The 11172-nt window shown below is 40.2% G+C and overlaps 1 protein-coding gene across 4 annotated transcripts; it reads right to left on the bottom strand.

The window, feature by feature from the left end:
- Positions 1 to 941: 941 nt before the first annotated feature.
- Positions 942 to 10817, bottom strand: LOC105557914 (exportin-7). 4 transcript variants are annotated; one of them, XM_012005317.1, is made up of 15 exons: positions 10669 to 10817; positions 8730 to 9126; positions 8485 to 8651; positions 8164 to 8388; positions 7203 to 8073; positions 6099 to 6384; positions 5869 to 6013; positions 5601 to 5748; positions 5345 to 5504; positions 3695 to 4097; positions 3408 to 3546; positions 1942 to 2019; positions 1640 to 1827; positions 1390 to 1517; positions 942 to 1312 (listed from the first exon to the last, which is right to left on the bottom strand). In XM_012005317.1, exons 2-15 carry the CDS (start codon positions 8998 to 9000, stop codon positions 1216 to 1218), a joined length of 3306 nt encoding a protein of 1101 aa, XP_011860707.1. In that variant the 5' UTR covers positions 9001 to 9126; positions 10669 to 10817; the 3' UTR covers positions 942 to 1215. The 4 variants fall into 4 exon arrangements, with proteins under 4 accessions (XP_011860707.1, XP_011860708.1, XP_011860706.1 ...); XM_012005318.1 differs by having other exon boundaries at positions 8730 to 8985; XM_012005316.1 differs by lacking the exon at positions 10669 to 10817 and adding an exon at positions 9617 to 9983 and having other exon boundaries at positions 8730 to 9269.
- Positions 10818 to 11172: the final 355 nt, after the last annotated feature.

Genomic DNA, 11172 nt, shown 5'->3' with positions numbered 1-11172 from the left:
CTCACTCTCTCTCCCCCCTCTCTCTCTCTCTCTCTCTCCTACAATATAAGAATCTGTAACGTTGCAAATGGCTTTTTTTTAAAACTGCACATTTGTATAAAACATTCTTGACGTGGAGGTCCGTAATTCGTTGAGAATAAGATCAAATAGAATGTGTCATTATAAATAAAAATAACGTTATAATTGGCTTCCTATTCTAAAATGTATACATTGTCGAAAATTTCATTAACAAAATGATATATGCAAAGATCCCAAAATTGGTAAGTACTGTTTTTGTAAAAAATAAAATTAGGAAACTATTTTAAATAAATTCCTTGTAATTTTCTCTCCGATATTATAAATCATGTTGTTTGTAAAAGATTTTAAGACTTATTTGTATGACAAAAATTAACTAACAAAATAAGCTAACAAAATAAGCCCGACAGTAATTTATGAGAAAAAGCGGCTCAGACATGTATTTTATGCTTGCCTGTATCATTTTAGACATGAAAACCAACGATACAAAATTAATGTTGATACAGAAACTATCCTATCTCTGTTAAGATGACTTTCAAAAATAAATAATTATATAAAAGAATATGTTGATATAAATCTTAAATATGGAACATGATTAGATTTTAGCTATTTATATATTTTTGTAAAGTTCATAAAAATAAGTAACATCTTGAATGAAAAATATGGAGGCGGTTTGTTTCGAGAAATTCGAATAATATATTTGTTGTATGATAACAAACTGTCATATAATAATTAGCGATTTTTTATATATGTGCATAGGAATGTTTAAATCTAATTGTTTCACGAGGCTAAGAAAATTTGAGTATAAAGGTAATAAAATAAGTAAAAATGTATCTAGCTTTTTTATTCGATTATATATATGCATATATGATGTGTATGTGTTGAGAGGAAAATATTAAAATTATTAAAATCTGTCATAAGGATTGTATCAAAAAATTATTATTAAATAATTTTTTTCTTTAGTATTGTGTAAAAATCAAAATTAATATGCATATAACTAATTAAACGGCTAAAAAGACAGAATAGGAAGCCAAGCGATAATATTTATGTAAAACAGTAATGTTTATTATTTTTATACTCATCTAAAGCCAAATTTTTAATTTCATCATTATTATCATTAATTTAGAGTCACTCGCACACACATTCAAGCATTTGGCAGGCAAGAACCTAGAAGAATCTAATTCAGAGAGAGCAGCATTACTACGAAGTCATCATATCATTGACTGAATTTGATATATTAGGTCCTTTTAGGGCATCATTTATGTCTCTTCTAAACATTGATAAATTTTGTGTAAACCTGCAAAACAACAAGCGTCATAACGTTTAAGGATGCTTAGAACATATAGTAGAATACATACTACGTGACTTTCCTACCTATCTCTATTTTTTGTGAGTAAATTTCTTTCAATCCCATTCATTAAATTTTCAAACCATTGGGCCATTGCTGCTTGCTTGTCAACTGGTTGACTTCTAATAATATTTTCCCTTAATTGATTAAAATACTGCAAGAAGAAATTAAATGGAATGTATGATTACATGTAAAAAAAATAACATGTAAAAATGGATATTACGAAACAACATATTGTAGGAATTATTACATTATAAACGTTCATTGTGAACTTACGTCTTCATTTAACAATATGAGACCTAACAAAGGACGAGACATGCTCCATTGATTTCTACAATCCTCGAACATTATCACATTTAAAACAGTACTTAAGATTTGTTGAAGTATTTCAGGATGCTGTTTCAAAACTTGCAAAAATAATTCTCCTCCTCCAGGAACAACTGCATTTTTTCTTCCTGGATATCCTAAAAATATATACAATATAAAATCAGTACAATATATTTGCCATAATTTCTTGTATTACAGTGTCGTCGCAGACACACTGTATTTTATTAATAATTAAATATTGTTAAAAGTACCTTTTTGATAAAGTTGTTTAAACAAGTATGTAACAATATGATCGAGAGTTGCACAGCAACCAGTACAGACCATAGTATCTGAAATTATAAAGTTGTGTTTTTAATCGAATTTTTATCTCCGGAAGAAAATTAAGACATGCTTATATTTAAAACCTTAATAGAAAAAAAAGTGCATGCAACCAAAATGGCAGCATTTCTATTGCAAGCTTATCAGGACCTACCTGCTTTTCTATTGTACAGCTTGATATTTTGTAAACTTACAATTTATTTTACTAAGAATAAATATCAGTAAAAAAATTGCTATATAAATTTCAACGTAGAAGGCAAAATTTTTTCATTATTATTCTATATCATAGAATCGCAATTATTCGCATCAATATCTAAATTGTTGCTAATTGCAAGTGCACAAAATCTCAAAAATGTGATTTCTGTTATCTTATCCACTTACAAATGATATACAAAATAATTTTAACATATTACGCAAACATATTGAATTGAGATCGTCGATATTGCATACAATTATTGAAAAAAATTGAAGCATATAATGCATGCAACTGCAATTAGTACATTAGTCATTATAAAACATACATAATCTTTAAGTCAATGTTATTGTATTTAATAATACGTCAGCTGTGCGGCTGATTATCTGTGTCAGACCCGTTATTCAATTCTGTTTCAATCGAAACAGAAAACTGCATAACACTCATAGAGCACATTGCAGAGAATACAAGTTATGCGGTTCTTGCGTATAGGACTTTATTATGTTTAGAGAAGGTCCACAGGCTCCACGCACTCCAATCCTCTTATAGCCAATGTTATTTGTAGTAAAGTGTTCTCAGTGATTTTCTTCATTGTGCATAATAAAATATGCTCGAAATATGCATCTGTTTCTTGCATTTCGAACTGTCGCGCAGTGACTAATATCTATAGGCAGATTTACATTCCAAGCAATAATGCAAAAAGCAAGAAATCTTAAAACCAATGTAAAATTCTTAAGTATACAATGAAAAAAAGTATTACAATCTTAAGTATTTACGCTCGCAATAGTGACACAAATGATTTAGGAAAAATATGTTCAAAGAACAATTCTAGATGCAAAAGACTTACAAAAACTACAAATTTTAATCCCGCATATACCTATATGTAACGTGTTCTGTCGAGTCAATTACTTCTTTCGAATATTTCGAATTTTACAAATAAGTTAACATACGCATAATTCTAACTAGTATATGTTAAATATTTATAACATTATCTTTCCCTTTCAACAATATATGTAGAAACAGTTTTTTTTTTAAAAACATTAATTAATCGAGAGAAATAAAAAATTGTTTTTAACTTGTATATGTTTGTCCAAGTGCAAAAATGATTTCAATTTCAGTTTCAAGATATGGCATTGAGGATATAGAGAGTAGTAGTAGCAAGATAGAATCAGCCGCACAGACCTGTATAGAAGTCTTTTTGCGCACCTAGAGCTGTAAGGCCTTCGCTGATACTGGAGAGAATGTAGAGAAAAACCCTAGGTTCCAAAGTGGATAAAAAGACCATGTGATCTTGCGCCAGACATTCGAGTAACAAATAATATGTTGCCGACAGTTTTGGATAATGCTATCGAAAATAGTATATATTAGTGATAATAAGAGAATAATAACATCTTTATCATTATAAATTATCGATGCTGATATAATTTGAATTACCAAGAAGCAAATTACTTCATTAATAAAGAAAATGTTAGCATCGTAACCAATATACATACCAAAAGATCACTTTGTGGAATACTAAGGAGCAACTTGACAAATGTATTGAGGGCATTGTCCAACGCCTCGTCACCGTACAGCCTAAACACTCCAAAGTTTACGTAACTTCCACATAAGGCTGCCTTCAACATACTGAAGCATATACTTATTCCTTTGAGTTTTAAGGGATAAATCTGATCCTTGGGTACTTCAACGTTTAATATGTGATTGCCGTAGCTACATATTATTTTGCTGGCCTCGCGGAACAACAGGATCCCGTTTGGAGACGATGCGTCGAATTGTAATCGTTGACTCCTATTTTGTACTAACTCAGCAAATAACTTCAGGACGGGTGTTGTCACCTGCGGTTCGTGATGCCACAGCTCCACAGCGTGTAATAAAATCGGTGTATAATTCGGATATCTAGGTTGAGAGGAAATATCGATAATAAAGCAATTGCTTTTTAACAATGTTAATCGCTAGTGTCAAATATTTATACACATTCTGTCTCATTCACATACAGGGTGTCCCGTACTTTTTTATCAATATTATCTTAGGAAGATGGGATCGATTGAAATAAACAAAAATTGCAATATTTGCAATAATTTAGATATTGAATGTTAAAGTCGTGCAAACAGCACGCCGAGACGACACGGGGAAAGTGCTCAAGCCATAGCACGATCCACTCCCATACAGCTCAGGTGGTTGCAGTTACATTGCAGAAACGTTGCAATCTTGCAGAGACATTGCAGGGATATAAAATTGCAAACTTTCGATAGCAATATTGCAGCAATGTTTCAAAAATAATGAAAATACTATATTTTCTATTTAAAAAATTTTTCTAATTACGAGAATTTTATAATATAATGTTATTTACGTTGATACCAATAATGCGCGAATTATTAAGTACTTGATCAGTGCGGTGTTGCTCGCAATCTCCATCTATTGCGAAGCGACATAATCTCCTTAGGTTGCTTCGCAATAGCTTGCTGTGTATTGAAGAAGGCCCGGATGCATATGTAATTAGTAAATTCTCTGCTTATGTACAACAACAAATTATTTAAAAAATATTGCACTGCAACATTGCTATAATGCACTGCACTGCACTGCAATCTCTCTGAGGGCGGACATTTCAACGTTGCAGCAATGTTGTGCAACGTTTCTGGAGGATTGCAGCAACGTTGAAATATTCGCCCTCAGAGAGATTGCAATGAAACATTATAGCAATGTTGCAGCGCAATATTTTTGAAATAATTTGTTGTTGTACATAAGCAGAGAATTTACTAATTACATATGCATCCGGGCCTTTTTCAATGAACAGCAAGCTATTGCCAAGCAACCTAAGGAGTTTATGTCGCTTCGCAATAGATTGAGATTGCGAGCAACACCGCACTGATCAAATACTTAATAATTCGCGCATTATTGGTATCAAGGAAAATAACATTATAAAATTCTCGTAATTAGAAAATTTTTTTAAATAGAAAATATAGTATTTTTACTATTTTTGAAACATTGCTGCAATATTGCTATCGAGAGTTTGCAATTTTATATCCCTGCAATGTCTCTGCAAGATTGCAACGTTTCCGCAATGTAACTGCAACCATCTATGCTGCATGGGTATTTACCACTAGTGATTTGTAATATTAAAAAAAAACACACAATATACATACATCCAATCAAAAAGCATCATATAAGATGTCTTGGTGTTGAACGCATAAGCTAAGCCTCTAAGGTCTCGTGCCAAACCGATCAGTGCTTTCTTTGCTTCCTCTGCTGCAAAAAGGGGTGTATCTGCAGCACCCATTAATTGACCAAGGCTCTCCAATGCACCTAAAGTTATACAATTATATAAGAACTTACTTGCCGCACAATATAATGTTTACAAAAATAAATAAAAAATGGTTAAACGTTGATAAATTTTCTTACCTGTAAGAGGTAACATAAAGGTATGAAATCTTTCCTCGTCCTCACCTAAATCTACCATCAATAATCTACCAAGAGATGTGTAAAACATTGATCTACAACGCATTTCTGTCACAGCAACATTGTTTCCCAAAAATGGAAAGTGTTCTCGCTGTCAATATGAAAGATTTAACGATTTTTATTATTTAATTATTATGTACAAAAAGACTCTTGGTTAACGTTGTAACTTATTATTTATACAAAATATTAAGTAGCAGAGTTCAATATGTACCGTATGATTGTTGAGCATAAATTGTACTTCTTCTAATTTGACGAGTTTACGAACACAACTATAACCCACTGATAAGTCATTTAAAAGTTGTAGTGTCTTGGAAATAATTTGTTCGCTTCTACCCCAGTACTTTAAATTCGTTATTCTGTAAATTAACACATGGCATTGCAATCCGGTGTACTTTGCAAATTACAGGAACATTGCTCATATCTTTCGTATATATTACTTACATCTTTCGAATGAAAATACTGAGTACCATTGCCTCATCGTTAAGACCCAACACATCGGACAATCTCCTGTACACTTTAGAATTCTTTTGAACTTGATCGCCAACGTAGATCTTGCGAAATTGCTCAAAGAAGCTCAACATCGCTAATTCCAGTTTCTCACAGCCGCCTTGTGCGAGTCTCGAATCAGTTAGGTTCATCAACTGAAGCACTCTGCAAACCAATTCTCCGTCCATAGCGTCAAACTCTTCGTTGCTATTAAACGCAACCCTCCCGCCTATAACACCCCCTGGGAAAGATGAGAAGAGGACGATGTAAACATCATTACTTATGAAAAGACAACAACGCATCTAATACACAGTGTATTCAAAAAATTCCAGGACTGGTCGCACACAGATCAAACAACGCCATGTATTGACTCCTCTTTAATATCAAGCTTCTACATAGTCTCCCGCCAATTCGATACAACGCTTAGAACGAGTTTTGAGGTCCATCATCGCCTTCTGGAACGCCTCCACTGGAATACTGTTCAGTTCCTTCGTCACCGCCTTTTCAATCGCCTCTACTGACTCATATCGGTGTCCCTTCATCTTCAATTTTAGCTTGAGAAACAAAAAATAGTCTGGGGGGGACAGATCAGGTGAGTTTGGGAACGACTTTTAAAACGAATGCGGCGTGTGAGGTCAAGTGTTGGAGAGCGGAGAGAGGTGGCTGTTGCACAACAATGCACCGGCTCACAAGTCCATTGTTGTACAGGAGTTTTTGACGAAAAGGCAAGTTGTGAGCATCAACCACCCTGCGTACTCACCTGATCTGCCCCCCCCCCCAGACTATTTTTGTTTCCTAAGCTAAAATTGAAGATGAAGGGACATCGATATGAGTCAGTAGAGGCGATTGAAAAGGCGGTAACAAAGGAACTGAACAGTATTCCAGTGGAGACGTTCCAGAAGGCGATGATGGACCTCAAGACTCGTTCCAAGCGTTGTATCGAATTGGCGGGAGACTATGTAGAAGCTTGATATTAAAGAGGAGTCAATACATGGCGTTGTTTGATCTGTGTGCGACCAGTCCTGGAACTTTTTGAATACACTGTGTATACTCACTTACCTATGATATACACAAGCCATGTGAGCTGTCCCTCCTGGATCGCAATGTCGATCTGTTGCGTCGGGGACACCGTTTGTGCCATCAGCTCCTGGTATGCTCTTGCGGCTTGATCGAACAGCTGGACTAGCAGGGTGCACGTTTTTTGATACTCACACCTACCAATGACTGATATTTGTTCCAATTGATGATGAACCACGCCTAAATCATCCAACGGATCCTCCAGGCGTTCCCTGACCACTACCGCTACCGATTCAAGTCTCGACGTGATGTACGCGTTTGTAACCTCTGGTGTGTACGTGTTTAATAAGTGTGGATCGCCCGCTTTCACATACGGCATTGAAGACACCATTCTTTGCCACAGAGTCAAAAGATAGTGCAGACTGTTTGGCGCAAATTGCCACATCTGCAAGCTCTGTACTGTAAACTTGGCGATCAGTTGTATTGCTTCGGGATAATCCTCCACCAGGACCAACTCGCCAAGTTGGAAATTGCTCTTCAGTCGAGATAATAATCTACAAAACTCATGATAGTTTCCTGGATCACTAAGACCCTGAGGATTCTGCAGTATATGTTTAATACCGTTGACCAAGTGCGTCAAAAATTTTGCCCTTTCGGTATTAGAGAACAAGCTCCGTCTGACCGACGCTATTTGAACCAGACACGAGAGCGCCAGACACGACAAAGTATTAGGTAAACTGTGATATAGATCGAAGAACAGTTTCAATGAAGTAAAATCCAGGAACGCAGGTCTCCAGCTCGTCGGGATTTGTACTGTGTTGAGATCATCCGAGCTCTCATCGGTCGAGGTGCCAATAAAGTCAAATGTCAAACAGTTCTGTGCAAGCTTCAACAGTTGCCTTATCAAACCGTGCTGTGGAAGAGGCGCATGGACGATGCATTAATGCGGAGAATCGGACAAGCTGTGGCCGGTGTTGTTACGCAATTGTTACCAATACCATACCTGCGCTTCATCGTTGAAATTCAAATTTTTACAATTTTCACGGGCCGTACTCAGTAGGGTACACGATAACCTAAATATTTCAAATAGCTGTGTGTCTCTAAAGCTACTCGCTATCCTCCTGTGCTTCGTCAGAGATCTGTTCGCGTCGGCTTCCGATATTTGATTCATTTCGCATGTCAATTGGGAGAGCAGCTGTACTCCTATCATACAATGCTCCACCGACCCCTTTGGTTGTTGCAACAAAATATTATTAATCAGGGAGCATACACGCATATACCTAGCGTATACACAGGGAACGTAAGGATTCAAAGTGTGCCAAACCTGAAGAAACTTGGCTATGTCGCTGACTACATTCCTGAAGACAAATTCCTCCTTGTCGGAATCGAACCACCCGAGCTTTGATATCCTAGCGAATAGTGTAACCAAAGCCTGTATCACAAAATTCGGTAACTTTGGTTGTGTTGCTAAGTAGTTGAGTACATAATTTCCTGCAAACACACACACGTTGAAGAAGGTGAGACATCTCTCGTTCAAACTCCACAAGCCGCGGGCATCGCGCCACTTACGTATATCGAGCCTCTGTTGTAAGCTGAGTGTTGTCGTGAGCTGTCCCTGCGCCGAGCGCGACACCAGCTTCGTTAAAGTGGTAGCGGCCAGCAATTGAGCATACGCCGAGTCTCCGCGGTCCAGGAGAAGCTGGCACTTGGTGAGCGTGTCCGGTGCATTTTGAAACGCGACCAGGGCCTTCTCCGCCTCCGCGCGATGCGCCGAGTCCTGCGACTCGTACAGCTGCTTGCATAGCAGCTCCAGCTGCCGCACTTCCTGTATGTGATCCATTCTTAGTCACACAGTTCAAAGCCGCTTCCTCGAGACTTTCATTTGGGTAGGAGTCTAAGAGTTCCGCAGCGATACATCCACTTTTCACGGCGCCTCGCAAATCTTTGTCAGCGTCACTCGCCGCTACTGTCCGGGACATTTACAATTTTGCAATACACACGCATCGACGTCGGTTCGGTCGGTCTCGTTGTTTTTTTTTCCCCCCTACACAGGGCGACGCGTCCGAGATACCGTAACCGTTCGTTAATTCTCTACGAGGGGACGTGTCTCTAAAAAGATGGTGAGAAGGTTATATACGGGTGTCGCTGACACTACACCGAGCTGCACCGCACGCATTCATTGCACCAGCGACGAGTGCAAAACAATCCCTTTCGTGTCGGCGATCAGTTAGAAAATTTGCAATCACATCGCTTACAGGTTACAGGCACGAGAGAAAACAAAAGTGCACACCATTCTGTAAACGATCAATTCCGCCAGACCGGGAATCTCATTGCGAGACAAGGAACATTTTGCGCGACCGATTGTAATTTTCTCCCGGAGAGACGTTGCCTCGACGGTAATAAACATAAAATAAACGGCTCTTCAAGCGCACTCGAGCGACGCGCAACTTACTTACGAACTGTACGATATTTACATGCTTCGCACGCACAGTCGTACACACGCCCGTGCAGTATTGCAGTAACGAGGCGGGAAAAAGGCAGAGATCTCGATTTCCGTCTCGCGGCCGAACCACTCGTCGCGTGTTTTGCCGAGAAATTGCGCACAAGGTGCTCGCCGTCGGGCGTAGGGGATTATCAGTGAACGGTGCGCCAGCTGACTGGCGCGAGGCCTCTGTGCGGGATCTCGCGGGCAGGTTATGCGCGAGCGACAGGTTGTAAATAAACGGCGCGTGTTATCGTTGAGAGCGAGGATTTGGGGGGCCGAGCGCGAGCTGAGTGTCGCTCACGCCGGACGAGCGCTCTCGCACGTTTCGCGCTTCCGCTCCGCGGGTGTAACCCGGTGGTGGGTGGTGGTGGCGGCGGCGACGGTGGTGGTGGTGGCGGCGGCGGCGGTGGCGGTGGTGGTGGTTGTGGTAGTGGCGGTAGTGGCGGCAGCGGCGGCGGTATACAAACAACGCATACGCGAGGATAAACAACAACGTCGACGGCGACGACGGCGACCCGAGTCATCGCACGCTTTCGTTTACATCGCAGCACGCGCGAACTTTCACGTGACGTTCAGTCACGGGGGACTCGCCGCACAGCAGCGTGGATCAGGTGATCACTGATCGGCTGGTAATTGTCCCAAGGATCAATCAGCGTCCGCCGTCACTAGGAGGGACTATCGGCTTGACAGACGCGGCGGAACTAGGAGAGGACTAGCGTGAAAGGCTGCGTAACGTAGCGGCGCGATCGCATATCGTCGCGCACTACCCCGCGTTCAGTTTTGTGTCAACGCGGGAGAAACGGCGCGAAGATCCCTCCGGCGGCCGCTTCGCGAGAGATGCGACGAGCGCGCGCGCGGATTCACGCTGTACACACGATAAATGCACGCGCGGAAATCCGGCGCGGATTCCGCCGGCGGATCGCGATCACTCGCGCGGCGCTGCTCCGCTCCGCGTCGCGGTTAATAGCGTCGCGTCGCGTCGCGTCGCGTGCGGGACACGCGTGTCGGTCATCGGCGACTCACCTGTTCGTCCGCCATTTTCCGCCAGTCTCGTATTATCTACAGTGAAGCTAGGATCACATGCCAGCCTCCGTCCGCAGCCGCCGCCGGCGCATGTTTATACCACAATCTACGTCGCACGCGTCTTGCCCAGTGCGAGGCGCGCGCCAAGGAACGTCATCTTCCTTTTGCCGGCCGTACTACTCGCGCGTATGAGAACGCGCTTTGCGGATGGACGGGATTTTTTAAGCCTCGTCTACAATTCGCTCATACTCTCAAGCCGCAGTTTCACGCAGCGAGTAAAAGCTGGCGTTTTAGTCCCAGTCTACAATAGATGATTTAAGCCCTAAGCTTTAAGAAATTGGCCAATCACGGTCAAGTATGAGAAGAATGCGCGACTGTGATTAGTCAATTTCTTAAGGCTTAGGGCTTAAATCTCTATTGTAGACTGGGACTTACCCCCACTCCACCGCCACGCAAAGCAGCGTTAAAAAGCTGTTCGCTATCGCCTCTATCCTTTTCATGTAT

This window comes from Vollenhovia emeryi, unplaced genomic scaffold, assembly GCF_000949405.1.
Source record: "Vollenhovia emeryi isolate VEMERY1.0 unplaced genomic scaffold, V.emery_V1.0 DF939406.1, whole genome shotgun sequence".
Classification (NCBI taxonomy): domain Eukaryota; kingdom Metazoa; phylum Arthropoda; class Insecta; order Hymenoptera; family Formicidae; genus Vollenhovia; species Vollenhovia emeryi.
This window is presented reverse-complemented; position numbering and strand designations above follow the sequence as displayed.